Genomic DNA, 22,410 nt, shown 5'->3' with positions numbered 1-22,410 from the left:
TTAAAATTTGTTTTCAACCCAACTTTGCTGGTGTGTTTCATTTTATTTTATTTTATTTTTATTTTGTGCTTATAATCTGCTTAGTCAATTAAGCAGCACAAGAACCCAAACAGACTGGTGAGTGAAATTCACGTTTGATGGTACCACCAAGAGTTAAAATGCTGTTTTAGTTACATGTTTAATTTTTCTTTTCATATTAAATTTCTGTTGCTTTAATGCTTTCCTGTATTAAAATGTCTTCAGTGTTTCAGAGCGGTCCTGTTCCCTAATCTCAAACATTGCTACATAAATAAAAGCTGTTATTCTGTTTCCATAGTTACAGTTTTGCTGCTTTAGCAATAGGTCAGATTTACATATTTTAAACACTTCCTGTAAGTTATTATTTGTTCTTCTTCTGTGTCACTGTTTAGCAGCTTATAAGTTATTGTGTATGGTGTGGTTTTTATCTCTGTCATTTTGATAGTATTAACAGATCCGGATCAGGATCTTGATTAGGGTCATTCAAAAAGAAAAAAGGTAATTTTATAGGTTGCTTGCCTGCTCACCCAGCCCATTCCCCTTTTCCACTACTTGAAACCTCTAGGGATAGACTAAAGCTGCACAAAAACATTGTTTTTTTTTCTGTTGTATCATTTGAAATAATCTGCAAAATAGCAAAGTAAAGGCTGTAATAGATGCACAATAATGGGTTTACAAATTAAGCAGATGTGATAAAAGTTTTTGTTACAACTGATAATAATGTTTATTGACAAATTATTGTCAGAACTTTAATTGTTCTGCAATAGTCCTCTCGTGTGCATGAAGGCATGATGTTTCTGATCCACCTCTAATGCTCAAAGCTAAAAATTCACCCATCAGGCATTTCTGATTTTCTGGAGTCTTCAGCTAACTCTGATTGCAGTTTCGAATAAAAAAATAAAATAAAATCAAGGAATTACAAAATTATTCCCATTTATGCATCAAAGCATTGGCCTCTACCCTTCATATATTTTTTTAAGTCAAACAAAATAACTTTTTCATCAAAAGTACATACTGAAAATTGTTGAGAATTTTGAGTTTTGATGCATTTTATGAATGTACTAAAAAAAACTAATTTCCAGTATTTTTTCTGCTGATATCTAATCAGAGATGATCATAAAAAAATGGGCAGATTCTGATCTCTACTTCAAACTTTTAGTTTAAAAGAAAATCAAATTCTGCACCTTTTTTATTTATTTTTATTTTTTGCTCTTCCTCCTTCTAATCCCTCTGTCTCCCACTTCCCAGAGCTGGTTGTCGGGGATGGAAAACAAATAAAAGGGAAATAGCTGCAGGATGAAAACATGGCCGCACCCCTTCTTGCACCCCCAGGACCTGACAGCTTCAAGAAGTTCACCCCGGAGTCTCTCGCTAACATCGAGAAGCGCATTCAGGAAGAGAAAAACAAGAAGCCTCCCAAGCCCAGATCGGACAGTAGTCACCGCGACACATCTGATGACAATGAGCCGAAGCCCAACAGCGACCTGGAGGCAGGCAAGAGCCTGCCCTTCATCTATGGCGATATTCCTGATGGAATGGCAGCAACGCCCCTGGAGGACTTGGATCCATACTATTTGAACCAGAAAGTAAGAAAATACACGCACTGTCATAATACCAGACTTATTTTCCTTTATACTTATGTTATTCTCCAGAACCTTTCACTATCATGCTGCCAAATAGTTATTGGATAAATGTTCTCTTCAACTTTATAGATAATATTTCAATGTATTTCAGGTAGAATTGAATATTTACAGCAGCTGTATGGATGTCATGCTTCACTTGTTTTTTTAAAAATTGTGTTTATGTTTCAGCTCATCAAACACATTTTAATCTGAGACCAATCTGAAAACATACCAAAAGCATTTTTCAAATTATAATTTTATTTCTCCACGGAGAAAAACTATTCAAAACAGCCTGGCCCATAAATCCATAAGCAATCACTGGCTAACCATAATCCCATTTTAAATTCAAACTGTATAAATCAGATTTAAGTATGAACTTTGACTAGGCCTACATTCTTTTGTTTTGAGCCACAGCTGTGGCTTCAGTGTAGCTTACCACCATCAGAGTGTGAATGACTAGTCAAGCCATTGACACAAGCCAAGACAAAGCCAAGTCCTCAAGGGTTGGGGTCCTGCAACTTTTAGGTTTGCTTAATTACAAACAGTTTAATTACTCAGACGCAAGACTTTGTAGAAGTTAAGGGCATGATGAGATAATTCACACATTTGATTCAGCAGTGTCTTCAGTCTGGTGACTGAAGGTCATGAATTTATGTGTTGACATTTTCTTTTAGGAATTTTTCTGATAGAGGCCATAATTCATGGTAACGTCAACAGCAGCAAATCAATCAGGCAGCTCTGATTTGACATGGCATACCCAGATCATCACACTGCCACCACCGTGTTCCACTGTCTGTATGATCTTTTGAAACAAGGCTGCACATTATTGGGAAAACCTTCAATATGAAATAATGTTGGTAATTTTTTGTAGCAAGCATGATTATGATATATAAAGAAATAAGCAAACATCACTTATGTCTTTCTGCTGTGGGCTTATAGTAAACTCTGCTCTCAGATAATTAACATGTCCAGCTGCAGGAACAAAAATATATTATTTCCACCTTAACAACAGTTGATTTATTTTTACATTTTTTTACATAGTTGTGGTTTCTTAATATCTTGACCACCTTACCATCTCTTCACCTTAAACTTTTATGATGTACTAAAGAACAAGTGTTAATGTATACTGCACAGGTATGGAGAGCCTGAGTACAAGGTATTTAAATGGTTAAGTAACATTTATTGCCATTCAAGTCATTCGTTTTGATGAGTATATTGCATACAGTGCAATGCAATAATTGTGCTGATCTGTTTTACAATGGATGTAATGGGACATGAGTTTCAATGAAGTCCCACTTTTGTCTCCTCAGAATGTTCTTCTGGATAATCAAAGTTTTTTTTAAGTACATGTGAGACGGTCCTTTGTGTGTTTTTTTTTTTTTTTGGTCAGCAGTGGTTTTTACCGTGAACTGTTCCATGGATGTCCTGTTTGCTCAGTCTCTTTCCTATTGTGTTATTAGGAAAACTAAGCTTTACTGAGGTCTGCCTTGCTTTGGAACGTATTCTGGATTGTTTTGTGACCTCCTGAATGAGTCGTCGATGCTCCCTTGGAGTAATTTTGTTTGGCCCGGTCACAATAATGGCTCTTGCCGTGGTTTTTAAAGCCATATAGACTTATAGACGTTGCACCTTTTCTGAAGGGTGTTAATGGACTTGTTTCTCACCTGTTCCTCTATTTCCTCAGATTGTCCCCTTTTAAATCAACAGTTTACCGTTTTTATGTGTTTGTTAAGATTAACTTTGTCTGACAAGGTGCTAAAAAAAGCAAAATATAAAGACAGAATAAATCATAGAGGTAAAACACACTTTTAACTCCACCACACATTCTCTGTCATCGTAGGAAGCGGTGCTCATTCTCGGCATTTTGCTCAGCAAGATTATAAAATGCTTCTTCTTTACAAATATATAGCTTTCCTTTACAGATGGGCAAGTTGAGATATTTTTCGTGCATCTGCGGGTTTCTTTTGCAAAGCAATTCTGGTCTTATTTTTTGTCCAGTTGTGTTGATTCACTGCATCTGTTAATGTCTGGGAAAGACAATGAAACTGCAGAGGGGAAGGACAGGTTTGCCTTTGACCTTCTATAAAATCAGTCCCAATGACTAACAGTTTTTGTCAGGATAAGACACTTTGAGATGGTAAGTGCTTTGTCGACTTGTCAGGAGAGGTAAAAGTGCTGAAATTAGTGCATCCAAGGGAAACCTTTGTTACAGCTACACTTCATTTCTAATCTGGCCTAATTTCTTTTCATGTTTACATATATGCGTACAGCTGAGCTGTCATTTTCTGCAGATTTTGATTCTGGCACTGCTGCAGTATCAGCGCTATTTCTGAACATAGTGTGATTTTTTTCACAAGGGGCATAAATAAAAACAGAATGACAATCAGGTTTTGAATTAGCCTGATGTGGAAAAGTTGGCTCAAACCCCTCCGGCTCATTGCCAAATTCGTTATCCTTTATTTATCAGAGACATGTCTGAGCTCTGTCCTTCCTGCAGCTCTGCACCAGTGGAAGCTAGCGAGAGAAGTTAGAGTAGAAGATGGAGGGCAGGACAGGAAGTGGAGAGAAAAGTGCAGGGGCATGCAGCTGTGTGGACTCTCCTGTCTCCTGTGTTTGGGCAGTGATAATGTATAAGACAATCTGTGGGCTCTATAGAAGCAAGATGGCCAGTCAGCAAGACTGGCAATCGCATAGTGCAGCACTCCCTCCCAAGGTAGATGGAACCATCAATGGCATGCGCCTCTTGTGATCTATTGATCCACAGTCCCAGGTCGGTGGTTACCACAGGAAGGGTTACGTTATGGCCTTTAATATCCCTCCAAACTTTTCCTGATGCTCTGCGCATTCTTCCTTAGCTTTCATTTCTCTGCTCTGCAGTTACTTTGCTGATCTAGGAACACCGTCTCTCTGTTGTGATGCTGTTTGTTTGCATATTGTTACGCGTGGTGAGAAGCTGGTGCATTTAAACAAGCATTAAAACAACAGTGTTATGGGAAACACTGCTTCATACACCTGCCTCACCCACACCTGGTCAAAATTTTGTACTACCAGAATCCCAAAACTCCTGGAGTGATGGGAATGTTTAGATGTGTGCAAAGGGTGAGATGAGGGTTAATTATAACTGAAATTGTCTTTATTATTTATTCTTCAGTAATATTGTAATTGCACATTTTGCTAGTGTAATTCAGCAGAACTTATTGTAATGAAGCACGTTATAGATTGCGTCTTTTGCACAAATAACTGTCAAAAATAATTTACCCCCTCCTTTTTTTTTTTTTTTTACAGTTAAATCTCATTAACAATTTGATCAGTGTCCTTTAAAATGTAAAAATGTTGCTCGTAAAGACAAAGAGCAGGATATTTAGGTCGTAGACCACTTCTGAACAGATTTTAATCCTTTCTTTCTATTTACCTTCTCATGTAAAGCACTGTTGACATTTAATGAATAAGTTTGTAATATTAATGAATCTTGAAGTGCGCTCACTCTGAGACGATGCAACAAGGGAAAACTCTAAGCTGCTCTTCAAAATGGGAAAGAGGAGCAGGCATGCCTTAAATGTCTCTGTCTTGAAATAGCTTCAAGAAATTTTTACAGTCTGATTGGTCATGAAAATGTTTTAAGAGGACGACCAAGGCCGGACGGAGATCCAGGTTTATCTTACCACCATGCACAAGGAGGAGGACTGAAAGGGAGTTAGAGAAATAATATCTCCAAACTCACTTTCAGAGAGCTGCAGCAAAGGGTGCCATATAAAGTCTCCATGACAACCATCTGTTTTAAGGCTTTTGTGCACAGCTTAACCAGTTCTGCTTATAGTTGCAGATGGGCCTGTTTTACAACATCAGTGGCTTTTCTGTGCATTCAGGGTCTTTATCGTACAGACGCCCACCATGTTTATATAATTTGAAGCAGCACTATGTCTAATCCACAGATATTTGACCTTTATTCCCTCTGTGAGGAAGTCTTTCTGCGTATGTGACAAGTTAGGGTCCACTGCTCCCCCCCTGTCTCTGCCCTCACCTTTCAAGGCTGTCTGTCTCCTCTGCTTGACCGACACTCATCCGTCCAATCGCTCCACATTGCTCTGTAAGTCAATGAGTCTAAGTGTGTGTGTGTGTGTTTGTGTGTTAGTGTTGCTGCAGGAAACCTGATCACAGCACTCATGTATAAAAGAGAGGAAGAGGAGGCAGTGGCGAGGAAGAGAAATGCAGAGTTGCAGTTCTTGTTTTCCCCTGTGACGGGGAGAATACTGCCTGGGCTTTCCGAATGTCTGATGTGACGAGGCAATGTTAAAGGAAGGCAGAGCAGGACGTGACGGATGGAGGACATGTACACGTGTGTCCCTGTGCGCAGACGGACGCCGCCTGTACGCGCAGCAACACTAAACCCCAGTTTTTTTGTTTTTTTTTTACCCCCCTGAAGCCTAGTTTTTCCATTGCTGCTGTGACGGTTGTATCAGCAGTGTGCAGCAGAGCAGTAATTCCTGCACAGGTTTGTGCTCGGCAGCAGCTGCTAGAGGGCGCGCAAGGTGAGCTCTTGGCAGCAGCAACTGAGACTCTCTGCACACAGCATTACATTATGTTCGTCCCGTTCTCTCTTCTAGTCCACCACCGTTCATTATTATGCTTTTTCCCCTCTCCTCTCTGCCGCCTCGTCTCTGGCGTTCTTTCTATCAGGGCGTAGTAAATTAGACCGAGGGCCGGGCTTTAGTGCTCCGTCTGAGTCCTCAGTCTCTGATGACACAGCATCCTCCTGTACTCGGCTGAGTGAAAAAGTGGATGGGGGCGGGAGGAGCGGGGTGGTTGAGTGCTGTCACTGCGATACAGGCTGGAGGAAGAAAGAAAGTTGGAGAAAGACAGGATTTTATTTTCGTCTTTTTTAAGTACTTTTGCAGTTGTTGTTGTTGTTTTTTTTTGCAGGTTTTGTGTTTATTTGCAGCTTATTAATTCATCAGTTTCCTGTCCTTCAGTTATTATTGTGACCTTGCCTGCAGCTGCTTTGGTTAATTATGAAAATTTCACAAAACAATTTGCAGTGCTTTATATTATTATTATTAGCAATAATATAAATGAGTGCTAACCTGGGAGATCTGTACCCGACACCCATATTTTTAAAAATAAAGGTTTCACAATTGATTCTAAGTCATTTTTACTATTTTGTGACCAATATATATCAATTAATCCAGGTTTGATCTGTATTTAAAGTCCAGTTTTTTAGTATAAAATTATCTTGATATTGAAAAAGCATCAAACATACTATCGTTTTGCTTTTACAAATAAAATAAAGGTCCTGTGAATATCAACTATGTTTTCAAGAACCCTGAATAATCTAATTTGAGGTCTGACCAATTTTTTGTATTTTGAGTTAGAGATAAACAAAAGCAGTCCAGATTCCTCTGGTGAAATAATCCTTTACTTTGTCCCGTAACAAAACGGGAAAACAGTTTTCTATTGTTTTTCTATTCCAAACAATAGAAAACTTGTTTGGGTCACAAATTATTGCTTTTTCCTTTTGTAAGTGCTTGTGTAAGTGCTGTGGTTAGCCAGATGATAAAAACCACCATTGAGCAATAAGCATTAAAAGACGCATTGAAAAGCACAGAAACAATATAAAGACAATCAACTATTTTAATTTGATCCTACAAAAGTCGAGAAAGCAAAAATAAATATTTGTGCAAAACTGAGAGCTGCTGAGGTCAGAAAATCTCACAAATAATATAGATTTTTCTTTTTCTTTTTTTACCGCTAAAGACGTGAAGTAATGAGGAAAAGTTTTAATCTGTCACCTCATACATTTATATTATAACAAGTGGTGCATATTTTATCCTAACACATTGATTCAGATCTTTGCTAGCTGAAGCTCGCAGGCTGTTGAAATTAGATTTACTCATATGAGGGACATAAAGGCTTAGACATGGAAAACACAACTGTAATTTCAAACAACAATGACAACAATAATCATCATAAAAATTAAAAATGGACTTTCTTTAGTTAGAACTGTTAATAAACAGGAAGTACAAAATGCTTTTACAAGATAAGATATAAAAACATATGAACACTGGAAAAGAAAAAAGTAAGAAGAAGATAAGTCAAAAAGGACTTTTTAAAGAATGTATTGGGGATTCTTTGATTTCTATCCCTATCAGATGCTAAATTTACCCTCATCAGGCCTCGGTATGAATTTGGTTTATGTACAACAGATACGGTAGGTTAAAATGCAAATTGGAGGGAGTTTTCCCTTCATGTAATCTTGCTTGTGCCTCCTTTTAATTAAACCAAATGATTTTTTTTTTAAGTAGATGTACTTGCAAATCTTTGATTAATAAATCACAGAGAAACATAAACCAAAGAACTCAGCTGTGTGTTCTGGTTTTTGACTCAGATTGCTAAAACTGCTCTTTGCTTTAAGAAGTAGTGCATTCCCTTTCCATGACTTCCTCCCTGTTGTTTCCCAGCTTAAATCTTTGTTTTTGTCTGTCTTTCCCACCTCCCCTTCCTTAGTTTCTCTGCTGCAGACTTACTCCTCCTCTTCCTCCTCCTCCTCCTCTCTACATCTGCCCATTTATCCCAGGTGTGGCTTTCTCTTCTCTGCAGCTCTTTGGTTTTCTGCTCTGCATCACTCATCCCCTGAATCTCTCTCTATTCGGTTCTCGTTGCTGATGTCCTGCCTCTGCCAGCCCCCTTCTGGTTCTTGCTTTTGCATGTTATTTTAATTGTTCTGCATATAATATGACGAACTGTAGACTGGGGCCTGGTCCAGTGGGTTTTGTGTCTATTTATTATTAAACGTTTATTCTGTGTTCAAGCTGCAAGTTGAAAAATTAGTGTCACTAACTACAATGCAAGTGGAAGGAAAAATTTTCCCAAATAGTCTGTTGAGAATTACTTTATACTTGCAAATTGTACTTGGAATATTTCTGATATCAAACTCCAGGCTACTTGCATCTTTACAAGTCAAAACTCTGACTTAAGATAGTTTGTCATAAACTAGCAGAAACTAGTTTGAAAGGAACGTGTATCTACTGTAACTTAATGCAACCTGTAAGCTGCTTTCAAAAGGCAAAATCCGTCACTTGAAAAACTAATTTATCTTTTTGCCTGAAATAATAGTTCTGATTTTGGCAAATACAATCTGAAAAATCTATTTCTCCACCCTAAGTGATTATCTGATCTGAGCATTATTTCAGGAATCAATAGTATATTTATGCCTTGACATTCAGGCCCTCTCAGGGATTGGATTACTGATCATTGCTGCTTATAAGGAGGCGTTTAGTCCTCTAGATTATTCCAATCACTGCTCATTCTGGCTACTTTTTTTCCATGTGTGATTCCTTCATCTTTATTTGGATGCTATGTAACCCGTGCCCTCTTTTAAGACAGTAAATGGCCCATATAGTGCTTTCCTCAATTATCAATACTCCTGTACAGATGTGTATCAAATTCTAAATTAATGCTATGAAGCAACTCTCAATTAAAATTTTTTAAAAATATTCCACCCCTATAATTTGCATACATTAATTCAGTTGGGTATCAACATGCATATGTTTTCATTTGTACTTTTTAAAAAAAATAAAAGACTCTCTGTGATTCTTACGGTTGTAATGTACAACCTCCTGTTCCTGTAGAATATAAATGTGATATGATGACACAGAGGCTAATTTCTTTTAAGCTCTCATCAAAATGGGAATGAAGGGATGAAACGTTATTCATAAAAGGCAGATATGTGCTGAGCTTCACAAGTAAGGATTTGGTTGCAAGAACAGACTAGCCTGCTTAAAATAACCCACATCTACAGGCATGGCAACAATTAAGTGAATCAAATCACAGTTAGTGATGCTGGACACATGTTAATTACTGCCTCCTTCCTCGTATCGTATTGACCCGGTCAGCAAAGCACTTCCTTTGACCTCTGAGAGAAAAGACGACTTCAGGTCCCTTGGTTTCCTGTTCGTGTGACTTTGACTCCAGATGACGAAAACACATGATGAAACACAACCTCTCCGTTTCCTCCTCCCTTCTCTACAGTGTTGGCCCTACACTTTCTGTGTTTGTGGTTACTTTTAGTATGATATTTTCCACTGGAAGGCCTGGAGCGGTGTTGTTGTTTTCTCACACGACAAGTACAAATTTCAATGCTTTTTATTGGGAGCTTATGTGACAGACCAACACTTAGTGTCGTGTTGTTGTACAGCGGAGGAAAAATTTGAAAACTGAATGATTTCCAGTGTTGTATTTGTTGTGCACTCTGAAATTTGACCATTGTGATACAAATTGTGATTTATCATAAAAAGAATAAAACTCACAATGATGGTGTTTGCATAACGCTAAAGGTGTCAACATGGCAGGGTTTGTAAGTTTTTCCTGTTTCAGCTCTTTGCCCCTCTACTTAGCACCAATACAACTGGATGACTGTATGTAATTACTTTGTACTGACTAGTGCTAGTTTTACTACCTAATGTAAGTGGCAGCCTGTTTAATTTTACGGATCCTTAAATGAACAATAGTTTCTCTGATGTCATGAATTGATAGATGTATTGCAGAAAACTCAAACAAAATGTCAGAATGAAATTTCAGATCCATATTGTCCATCCCTGTCTGTTGAGAAAAAGCCATTTGAAATCACATCTACAGTTTGGGACGGGTCATGTGTGGTCAAAACGCTATTTAGCAGAAAACTGAAAACGCACATGGCGATGCAAAGAAAGATTCGCACAGGAGGGACTAAATAAATGCACAGACATTTTATTTGTAAAACATAAAAAAACAAAAAGAAAACATGTCATGTCATGTTTTCAGCTTTTTTTTATAGCATTTTATGGTTGAAGTTTGTGGTTTTAACATGACAAAATGTGAAAAACTTCATTTATGTTTCCAAGGCATAACTAAATGACCATAATCATGTCGACTTCAACCAGTTCTCTCTTAATTGTCTCACAGTGAAACAGATCTGATTGAAAAATACCGAGCTTAACTTCAGTCATATAACGATTAGATTTCGAGGTAAACGTCCTCCTCCTTCTGATCACAAATACATAATTTAACATCTGTGCGTCACTGCAATTGTGTTCTGAGTTGCTTTAAACAAAGAATAGCCTCCTCATCCAAATATCCACGGTTCACCAAAACAACTGGCCACCAGTGAGAGCAGCTCTGAGCTGGGATGCCTGGAGGTAACGTGCGACACCTCAGCAGTCTGTTTGTAAACGATGCTCGTGTCCGTAACGCTGACCTCACGTGCCTTTTGTCCAAGACTTTGGCACAGGCCTCTGCAGACCCCACACATGAGTACACAGAAACAAACAGAGGCTGCTGCCTCACCCCTCGCCCGCCCGCACTCGGCCCGGCGCTGTTTATGGGCAGGGAGCGGTTACTGCGAGGGAGCGAGCTCCGAGTCAGCAGATCTTCCCTGATCGATGGCAGCATTTGCTGTTCCCTTTCCAGTAAGAGCTTTAAACCCGACGTGAAGAGAGCCGCTGGGCCACAGAGAGGCCGGGGAGCTCTGCTGTCTGCCTGTCTCGGGCCTTTAGGAGCGCTCGCTGCTTCTGTCACAGTGAAGGTCCTGCTGGGACCGACGGGGCGCTCTTTGACAGCCTCTCACAGAGGAAGTGATGTCAATGAGGCAAAGTGTTACTTCTTTGCAATGTATTTATATGCAGATTGTCTCAGTTTATTCTTCTGTGTGACAGTGAGTAAATATTAGCTCTTTTCAATTGATGATTTCATTTATGAAGAGGAAAAAGAAAATGTCTTATTCTCACATTCCCCAAAACGTCTGGATGTTCCCGTAGACTTTTAATAAAATGCTATGTTAACTAAAAAGATGAATGTGAAAATGCATTTGACAACGTCAGATACTAATCTAGCATTTATTAAAAAGATAATCGTTCTGACAGTCCATGATGGCGGTGGTGGTGTGATGGTCTGCTTAGCTGCTTCAGGACCTGGACGACTCGCTGTAATTGATAGAATCACAAACTGGTCTCTTCCAGAAACCAGTTTGTGACCTTTCGCTCAAGGGCAGAGGGGTCATGCAGAAGGACATCTCTGATTGGCTTAAAAAAAGGAGACTCTTCAGGCGGACCAGTTAAAGCCTGCTCTCATTTTGAATGTATTTTCCTCACTCTAAGTGGCTCTGGAGTATCAGTCAAAAAAAATAAAAAACATATACAGGTTGAAATTATTTATAAATGGTTAAATGTGGAAGACCTTGTTAGTGTTGATGATATGATATAGTAGTGGCATGTTGTGTTCGCTTACCTCCAAACTTGAACTTGGCTTTGACGTCTGCTGGCAGTTTCTGAAGTCTGTCGGTGCCGTGGTGAGGAACGTCTAAAGACGATAAATCAGGAGGCAGCAGTGTGAACTAAACTGGTCTATCATGCTCCAAAGTCCTTCAGTCTGGTTGAATAAAAAGTATTTTTCAAAGAAAAGTGAGCCAAAATTTCTGCACAGCGATGTAAAATGCAAGTTTCCAAAGGATGACAAAACATTTCTTTGGTTTAGATTTTCACAATCGGCCATGATAAATTGGGCTGCTTTGTTTCCTTTAATTTTTGAAATCACCATCAGAAAACTGCTTTTGGAGTCATGTCAAAAAATAACAGAATACTGGGATAAAGCAAATATAAGGACATGTAGGACACTATTTGGGATGCTTTATAGATGGCATACTACAAAAAAACGATAAATACTTGGCACAAAAAAAAAAACAAGTAAAAAAATCCATCACATGATTATGGGATGAAGAGGAACGTCCAACATTGGAGCAGTGGCTGTGCATTGAGGAATTAGATTTATGGAAAAACTCTCATCTGAACTGAGATCGCAAAAGGGCCAAAATGGGAAAAATGAAATGGTTATAGAAACAAGGAAGACACTGCTCCCACAACTAGACAATTTTGATATTAAAAAGGAACAATTGCATAAGGATGCAAATAATAATTATAATAATAATAATAATAATAATAATAATAATAATAATAATGAAAAGCTTCATAAAAAATAAGTAAGAAAACTGCTTTTGGTATTTCATCACCATGCCATTGTTTGACTTAAAATGAGTTTGATGATCATTTGAGTGGGACATATATATACAATAATTTTCATATGATGTTTAGTCTTGAGTTTAACATGGCAGTGATATTACTAATCTTAGCTCTATGACAAAAGTTCCCTAAGTCATGAATAATTTCCTGGTTTAAAGCGAGACGTCAGAAAGTTTTTCAGGACACGGATCAAATATTTGACTAACTTTCATCTCTTCTCTTTCTCTCTTCTCTCCACAGACATTTATAGTCCTAAACAAGGGGAAAACAATCTTCCGCTTCAGTGCCACACCCTCCTTGTACATCATAAGCCCTTTTAATCCATTTAGGCGAATAGCTATAAAGATTTTGATACATTCATATCCTTTCAAGTTCCTGATGTCGTGTGCTCGGACCAAATAATAAAAGAAATTGAAGGAGCGACATAATATGAGACTTTGAGACGTTTTTCGTGAAATGTTTTGCTCAGGAGTTTCAACTTGACCATCATTTAATGTTAAACTTCAGACTTTGTTGTCTGATTGATCAATTAAAGTCGTAATCGATCACTGAAACCGATCGCTTTCCTCATTGGCGTCTTTTATCACCGTCTCACAAAATTATTTAAGTGACTAACTCAAATGCAATTGTCAAAGCTTTATGAGTATGTACAGGTAGTAATAAAAATGATGTTAGGTCATCGTTTCAGGGATGCTGTAATTTTTTGCCTCGACAAATGCGCCTCCTTTAAGCTGTTATTCAACATAATCTGTCCTGTTTGAGATGCTGCAGAAAATCCATCAGATTACCTTGAGGAATCTACATCTAAAATGTTTGAGATCTGCTGGGGTTGTAATTTCAGAGAAAATATGTTTTGTAACTAAGCTTTAAAGTTTAAGGAACTAATGGAACTGTATAATTGCCATTGCACTCTGAATTTCTAACACTGACAGGATTTCATGTCATTTTCCATGAAAAACAGAAATATTTCTCAGTGATTCGTGACTTTTGAACAGAAGTGCGCCTTTACTGATGAGGAATGTTTTTCCACTCTTATGTAGATTTGTGTTCATTAGATAACTGAGCCTCTTAAAGCTCGAAAGGAAATTAGTTGGATTGATTCCCACATATTCAACTGCACAAAGCTCAACAAATCCAATATATTAAAGGTTTATTTGTGTAAAATGATCATATATTCCTCAATTAGAAGATGGTACCTTTTATTGATGTGACTCCTTTTCTTTCTTAATAATGAAACATCTATTCATATTCTGCTGTGACGTAAATTTGTTATTTCTCTTTCACATTTCCTCTTGAGAAGAACTTACATTGTGTCGTCTTCACTTGAAGATGTACAGGTTAACTAATGATAATAATAATTATTATTTTCTTGTTTTTCTAAATCACCTTACCGTCTTTATTCCCACCTTTCAAAAAGATTGAACGCATCTTGCTGTTTTATGTGCGCACTGTTCAAGGTTTTCCTTAACATTTGTGTTTCCACGTTATTCAGCATGATCATCATGTGTACCATTTTGACCAACTGTATATTCATGACATTTAGTGACCCGCCAGAATGGTCCAAACAAGTAGAGTAAGTATGCAGTATACTTTTCCCCAAATTACTTGCAGATCTGCATCCTGTCGCTGCTCCTCACTCCCCACTGGACTTTCTCCCTCAGGTATACCTTCACGGGTATCTACACGTTCGAGTCGCTCACAAAAATCGTTGCCCGAGGTTTTGCCATCGACGGCTTCACGTTTCTCAGAGATCCATGGAACTGGCTGGACTTCATGGTCATTTCAATGGCGTAAGTATACGTTTATGTGATACTTGTCTTATTTACATAAAAAGAGGTGTAGCTGCGTGTTAAAATGATTTACGATAACATTACAAGAAAACTCATTAGTTGCATAAACCAGCACATAAACGCAACGTGTAAATTATCCGTGATCCGCCTTAGTGATAAAATTGCAGCAGATCTACTGAAAATAGCAGTGAAAACATTTCTTGTACTCTTAATACTTGCATATTTAAAGTGTAGCTTCAAACATGAGCAGCTGCTGCAGTGCATCCCAGGATCCTGTTGTTTCTTTTGCAGCATTAGTGGATAACTGCTCTTGTAAAGTCGCAGTATAATGCCGAAGCCGTATCAAAATGACTTACAGAGAAGGTGTATTATTATTAAAGCCTATATACCTTAACTTAAAATGCACAGTGTCTTGCAAAAGTATAAATACCTCTTAGGTGTTTTCATATTCTGTCACTGCAGAAATAAACACCAAATGAAGATTTTAAATTATGATTTGTTTAAATGAACATTATTCAAAAGTAATTGCCCTCTGAGCCTGGCAGGTTATTCTTTTTCTGAAATGCGTCGTTAGTGTGCGACTGATCCAAAGAGTTTGATTTTTGTCTGGTCAGTTCAAGTCTTGAGGATCATCAAAATGTTTTTTTGGTAAATGTGAGATGGGTCTGTGTCTTCTGTTTTTGGTCGGCGTTGGTTTTGACCTTAGAAATCAACCCATTTTTTTCTTTCTTATTTTGAATCATAAACTAACTGAGGCGTGCCAGGTCTGCATTGCTTCAGGTGATTCTCCAGGTTCTAGTTGTTGATGCGCTGTTGGAGTCATTTTATCAGGCTGGCGACTTCTCCATGTTTCCTCCCCTTGTGGTTCGTTGGACTAAAATCTTTTAAAATGATTTTTGTTTCGTACCTGTTCTTGATTTTCTTCAAATTGGGGCAGAATTTTTTTTTTTTTTAGATTTTGTAACCCATTTCATGTTGCCAAACATGTTCTGTTTAAATGATGTTGGGTAAAAATGCATAAATTAGTGTCCATTCAAGAGGAGATGGGCAATATGCTTCCCGTTAGTGTTGAGTTTGGATACATTTGGAAAAAAATTGAAAAGTGTTTTTTTTTTTATTTACTTTGATTATACTTGTCTGACATTAAAATTTGTTTGATGGGTCATTTAAGTGTGACAAAAAAAAGCAAACACTTTATCATGACACTGTATATTTCGAGTATTCTTTGATTAATTCAAAATTAATTAATTCAGAATATTACATTGTTATTGTAGTTTAATATCAAAACAGAGAAATAACTAGAATAAACTGTAGATAAAAGATAATTTAGTCGGCTTAAGTGATGAGCATACATCATAAATTTGCTTATGTTATATTACAGTTGAAGCTATTATTTAAAAAAAATGTTTTTAGGCTGGTTAAATCCCCCCTTAGCTTTTTAAGTTTAATACTTATATATTTTCTGTATATCTGGGGATTTTCTAGCTGGTGGCGTAAACTTTTGCAGAGGGGTTGTGTGGAGTAGTAGAGAGAGTCAGTGTTGTACCTACAGTATAGCAGCGATGTAAACATTAACACTGTTTTTAAGTTCTTGCATAATCACACCTTGCTCTCTAAACTCCGCCCCCCCCAAAAAACATATAATCTCTGTCGTTTTATCGGCCTGATGCTCTGCTCTGAGAAGCTATCATCACATTTCCTTCCTGTTTTCCTAACATGAAATATGTTTTCCACTTCAAGAAAAAAAACCCTGACGACTCATAGGTACTTCTCAAAATGCCACTTCACACAAACCAATCTATTGTCGTAGTCTTGACTGATTGGATGACCTTATGAATTAAATTAGATTAAATTATTTTTTCCAGGGCATTCAGTCCCGTCTCGTTAGCCATGCTCACTAAAATACTTTGCAACTTTTTTTCCTCTTCCTCTAACCTGGATAACTCCTGAGTGACTGTATCTGATCCACCTTGCAGGTATATAACAGAGTTTGTAAACCTAGGCAATGTGTCAGCTCTGCGTACGTTCAGGGTTCTGAGGGCTTTGAAAACTATTTCAGTTATTCCAGGTAAGGCAGGTGTTTGTCTTGCGGGAGGGCGACCCACGGGGCTTCATGTTAGTCGTGGTTGTGTTTCACTCCCTCCTCTTCCTCCTCCTCCTCCTCCTCTTCCTCCTCCGTCCTCCTCTCACTGGGCGGACAGGTGTTCAGCCTCTGTGTCCCCTCCCGGTCTTCGGTGGTGGTGCTGGTGTCGTGTTCTTGCACAATCATTCGTGTGTGTTGTTATCGTGTGTGTTGTGTATCATAGGGTTCTGTTCTGTGTGTCATCCTACCTTGTTGCAGATATATAACAGAGTTTGTGGACCTTGGGAATGTCTCGGCGCTGAGAACGTTCAGGGTTCTCCGAGCATTGAAAACTATTTCTGTCATTCCAGGTGAGACTCCCATTTAAACACTAAGGCTGATCCTAAAATTAGATGTTTTTCTTTGTGTATCTCCTTTTTTTTTTTTCTTTGCAATCAAAAATGTGGAGCATTTTTGATTGGCTCAGTCTGCAGGCAGTCTTGTGGGCTTACATGTTTTGTAGGATTACCCCGAGGACAAATGTACCGTCATAGTGAAAAGAGTCAATTACCGGTTTGAACCTGATATGATCCGGTTTGTATCAGGTTCAAAAATCCAAATTAAAATGTGTAAAACCGCACAAAACACATATTTTTGCCCAAGTAGAAGTTTTTGTGAGGAAATAAGCAAACTCCAAAAACTCTAGAGATATGAAAAATATGTAAACCCTCAGAAATGAAAACGGAACTTATTTTCTTTTCCCTATGACTGTAAAAAACTTGCATCTCTCTTAAAATGTTTGGATTGCTCCGAAGTGGAAGTGATTCTAGAAATGAACAAAACTCTGGGATTATTTGCCAGAAAAGTTTTATTGTATTTCCTTAATGTTCAATAAGTTTTTTGTTTTTTTTTAAATAAGTACATATTAGGTGAGAAATATGTGCGAGGGGGGAAATCTATCATCTGCTATTTGCACAGATTGGGTTTGTGTCCAAACTCCAACGGTACCGCCTTTTGTTGTCATGTAAACAGTTTAATCCTGTAAGACTGCCAGGCCTGTGCTGCATGAACCTCTGAAACTCGCTGTTCAAATCCAATTCGGGGGTCATTGATTTATTTTTTAATTACATTTTCATTAAGTCCATACTGAGTTATAGATTATTTTTACAATAATCACATCATATAAATGTGTTAAATAAGCAGTATTATGCAAATCCTCCACATAATTTAGATTTGTATCGTTTCCTTGCAGTCAGAGCTTTTGTCTCACCAGATGTTGGCAATAATTCAATTACAGAACCAGCCGTTAAGGCACTGGGAATAAACAAAACAACAACAAAGAAACAGACTGAGAGCAAAACCTCTGACTTAACATTGCAAACTGCTTGTGAAAATAGTGAAACGGCATCCACCCATCAAGGAGTTACTTCAGTTGAATCTGAATATTTCAGGATGATGTTCTCCATGCAGACTTCTTCTTTGTTTTTTGACACATATCATATCCTCCAAAACAATTAAATCTGACAAAAATAACCTCAGTAAATAATAATAATAAATAATATAAAATAATTTTGACATTTTCTGTATATATATATATATATATATATATATATATATATATATATATATATATATATATATATATATATATATATATATATATATATATATATAAGGGGGGAAAATAGTGCAAAAATGTGTCATTAAACAGTGGATATTCCCTCTTCAGCATCCTAAATGTGGGCAAAGAGCACTCAGAATAAGAAAAGAAGGCGGGATAAAAGTTAGTCTTCTTTCATTTAGAATAATTTCATCATTTTGCTTAGTACTATTTATACTGACGTGGCCATTTCCCTCAGCCTTGGCGTTTAAATGACCTGCATGCCTCCTCTCATTGACCCTAAACCCCAACTCTAGAGCTCCTAGAAGCTAAACCTTTGTGCATGTCTTTTCGTCATCTTCTTCATTTCTTGCTTCCCTGCGTAAACCTGCATCTGTGCATCGTTTGCACTTTTTTACTATATATGTACTGTGTTTAATATGATGTGCATAATGCTTCCTGAAGTTGGTTTGGGATTTTTCCACTGATGAAGTTAAAATCGTTCCTCTTCTGTTTAAATCTTCCTCGAGTTGCCATGTTCATCTACTCTTTTTTATTTCTTGAAATCTGTTTACACGTGTGCATATTTCTCTGATGGAAAAATCCCACAAGACTTCAGTATTTGCTGTGATAGTTTTCAAATATCTTCTTGAAAGTATTGCAATACAATATTCTGTATATACTATAAAATCTTAAAAGAGTTTTATTATGAAATAAAACATTTTAAAACTCCGAAACGCATGTTTTCATTTTCTTTTGCTCAATCTGCGCTGATCAATAAATTACTCCATATTGTAATTATTAGTCATGTTAAAATATTTGCAAAAATCAGAAACATGACCATAAACAAAAACAATAAAAAAAAAGTGTATTTATTGCATCCTTAATTTAGCTGCTGTTCAGATGCTCTTTATGTTAACAGCTTAATTCATTTGAACTCAGAGATCCTGCTGGTGTTCCAGCTCCGGCAGACTATTCTGTTGAAGGAGCTTATTAATTACACCGTACTTATCTTTCATTACCTTTTTTACTGCAGTTTCTTATCTGAAGTGACACTTCAGTGATGAGCTCTAATCACTGTTGAGCAGGCTAGTGGCAACGCCACAGAAGACTGAGTTTGACGAGGCTGTACTGTCACTCAGAGGCGTTTGAACATTCATCATCAGCGTGAATGTCATAACACTTCCTAGCATTCAGTTGAGTTATAAGTTACTGTGAGCTTTGACCCCTTTTAATCTGGTGTTCATTTAAACTTGTTGCTTTCCCTCTACTTTTAAGCATCATCCACAATTTTTTAGGAAAGTGGAGTTAGGCTCATTCCAGATTTTAGTCTGTCTGTTCGTGACAGTTTTTATGCGTTTGGGATCATTTTCCTGATCCCAGAAGAACAGAAAATAGTCGTTTCTTTTTCTTACTCTCCTCCTTCCTTCATGTTTGCGTGTGAATCTGTGCAATGGTGTAAATGTGTGAGGCGGCCCGTTTCCATGTTTGTGCATTTGTGCACATCTGTGGGTGTGTGTGTGTGTTGTTTGTGTGTGAACAGGCCTGAAGACCATCGTGGGTGCTTTGATCCAGTCTGTGAAGAAGCTGTCGGATGTGATGATCCTGACCGTCTTCTGTCTCAGCGTCTTTGCGCTGATCGGCTTGCAGCTGTTCATGGGGAACCTCCGGAACAAGTGCGTCTTCTGGCCGATCAACATGACCGAGCAGTACCTGGAGAACGGCAGCCGAGGTTTCGACTGGAACAAATACATCTATAACGACTGTGAGTATGACCCCTGACGCTTGGTTAAACTGGGGGCTCGTGCAGTCTGCAAGTCTAGCGTGAAAAGATATGTGCAAGTTTCTGTAAAAATCCATCCATTCAACTTTAGTTTTTTATTTGTGTGTTTATTACACGTTTCATATCAGCCTAACTGCAGAAATATTAATTCATTGGAAACTTTGTCATTAATATTTTGAAAAACTAGCAGAGAAGTCTCTCTGAATTTGAGTTTTACAAATTTGGAATTTTGAATAGAAAATAAATTAGACATGTTTGAGACTCCTAGTACTGAAATTCAATATTTTTTCATCTTGCTTTTACGAAACATAAACATAAACACTGACTAATTTATCCTTTAGGCAGTGATGAGTGAAAGTGACTGTCCTGCTTTGCTTTTCTGCAGCAAATTTCTACTTCCTGCCCGGTGCTCTGGACGCTCTGCTGTGTGGAAACAGTTCAGACTCAGGGTGAGTTGCGATTTAATTTGAGCTCATGATGGATATTTTCTGTCTCTGTTCATGGAATTAGTTTAATAGATTTTTTTATTGCAAAATTAATCTAAAACTTGAATAAATTATATGTCGCCTTTTGAACAATTAATCATATATTGCGGTTTTATCTCTGTAAAATCGCACAAATATGTGGAGGTACACATTAACCACACCGAGATGATGCTAAAAATAACAGTTAGTTTCATTTGAACAGTTTCTTTTAGCTACATTTGTGTGACTTCCTTTCAGACGATGTCCAGAGGGTTTCACGTGCATGAAAGCTGGAAGAAACCCGAACTATGGTTACACCAGTTTTGACAGCTTCGGGTGGGCTTTCCTCACCCTCTTTCGTCTCATGACTCAGGACTTCTGGGAAAATCTCTACATGCTGGTGAGGAGAAGATTTCCTGATTTGTCACAAATCGTTTCTATAAAATATATCTTCTGTGCCACTGCTTAGATCTGACAATCTGTTTCTTCCAGAGGTCACCCAATAATTAAACAGAGTTCCCCTGACAGGTCAGGCAAAGTGAGTGATTAACCAGCAAATCAATCAAGAACCTATGATAACTCTGGAGGAGCTGCAGAGAGCCATAACTCAGTTCTAACAACCTATTAAAGCTACTATTAATTGTGCACCTCGTACATCTGAATCTAAATGAGAATCTGTAGCAAGACATGAAAACTGATGAGAACAGATGTTTTCCATCCAGCCTGATGGAGCTTGAACAGCTTTTTCTCACAGGTAGAAGAACAATTTTCAAATCTGGTAGGCAGTGGTTTAAACTACGTTCCTCGAGGGCCAGAGTCCTGCAGCTTTTAGATGTGTCCCTTGTCCTATGGACTTGAATCAAATAGCTGAACGGCCTCGGTGCCATGCAGTCGAGCTCTGTTAATGAGCTAATATTGGAGGCAGGTGTGCCGAAGCAGAAATGGACCTAAAAGCTGCAGGACACCAGATCTAGAGGACTGGAGCTTGAGACCAGTATGGTACAGCAAACCCCACCTCAATACTTCATAAAACTCCCGTTTTATGAAGTATTGAACCAACGGGACTCAATTCAAATGTACTTTTCAGGGTTTAATCTATAAAGAATAAAATAAATAAGATGATGACTCCTTTTTGCTGCGCTCTTACATTTTTGGACTATACTTTGTGTTGGTCCATAACATAAAATCATGCATCGACCTCCGTGTTTTTTTGTTTTCTCAGACTCTGCGAGCTGCAGGGAAGACCTACATGGTATTCTTTGTGCTGGTCATCTTTGTGGGCTCCTTCTACCTGGTCAATCTGATCTTGGCTGTGGTGGCCATGGCTTATGAGGAGCAGAATCAGGCCACAATGGAGGAGGCTGAGCAAAAAGAGGCTGAATTCAAAGCTATGCTGGAACAACTCAAAAAGCAGCAGGAGGAGACGCAGGTAAGCTTCATCTTTCCTCTGAGATGCAAACATCTGATTTGTTTTCAATATGAGGCTATTTTATTTATTTTTTCCTGCTTCAGGCTGCAGCTATGGCCACATCGGCAGGGACCGTGTCAGAGGCTGCGTTAGAGGACGTAGAAGGGGGTCACTTGTCCCGCAGCTCCTCAGAGGTCTCCAAGCTGAGCTCCAAAAGCGCCAAAGAGCGACGCAATCGCAAGAAGAAATGGCGACAGAAAGAGCAGGAGAAGGAGAAAGGAGACAGCGAGAAGGTAGTCAAGTCTGAGTCGGACGACGGCAGCAAGAAGAGCACCATCCGCTTCCCAGGAACCCGACTGGGCAGGAAGACGTCCATCATGAACCAGGTACAGTCAGAAGAGAACGTGTCGGCTTCTGCAAAGCGATCCGTTTGATGGCTTCGGGTCAGAAAACCGTTCGAGCTTTTAGTGGTTGGAAGTGTACGGCTTCAGTTCGGTCCTAAATTATTGATCTAGTCCAGTGACCTGTGAGGTTCCTCTTTAACAGGGGATATGCAGCCATTTTGCGTTGGCTGATGTTTGGTCCTAACCAGGTGGGAAAGCTGATGCATTATCTAAA

The 22,410-nt window shown here is 38.3% G+C and overlaps 1 protein-coding gene across 1 annotated transcript in view; it reads left to right on the top strand.

Annotated features, from left to right (window-relative positions):
- The first annotated feature begins 1,200 nt into the window (after positions 1-1,200).
- The window catches only part of scn8ab (sodium channel, voltage gated, type VIII, alpha subunit b), a 45,328-nt gene continuing 24,118 nt past the window's right edge, over positions 1,201-22,410 (top strand). Inside the window, exons 1-10 of the mRNA XM_088005559.1 lie at positions 1,201-1,604; positions 12,926-13,044; positions 14,169-14,258; positions 14,347-14,475; positions 16,817-16,908; positions 19,681-19,902; positions 20,306-20,369; positions 20,643-20,784; positions 21,607-21,813; positions 21,897-22,178. Coding sequence (XP_087861685.1) covers positions 1,323-1,604; positions 12,926-13,044; positions 14,169-14,258; positions 14,347-14,475; positions 16,817-16,908; positions 19,681-19,902; positions 20,306-20,369; positions 20,643-20,784; positions 21,607-21,813; positions 21,897-22,178 — 1,629 coding nt within the window. The 5' untranslated portion in view covers positions 1,201-1,322. The remainder of the gene's footprint in view (positions 1,605-12,925; positions 13,045-14,168; positions 14,259-14,346; positions 14,476-16,816; positions 16,909-19,680; positions 19,903-20,305; positions 20,370-20,642; positions 20,785-21,606; positions 21,814-21,896; positions 22,179-22,410) is intronic.

This window comes from Poecilia mexicana, unplaced genomic scaffold (genome assembly GCF_051168715.1).
Source record: "Poecilia mexicana isolate PSO_F unplaced genomic scaffold, ASM5116871v1 scaffold_5, whole genome shotgun sequence".
In the NCBI taxonomy this organism is placed as follows: Eukaryota; Metazoa; Chordata; class Actinopteri; order Cyprinodontiformes; family Poeciliidae; genus Poecilia; species Poecilia mexicana.
Note: the sequence above shows the minus strand (reverse complement) of the source record. Positions and strands in the feature narration are given on the sequence as shown.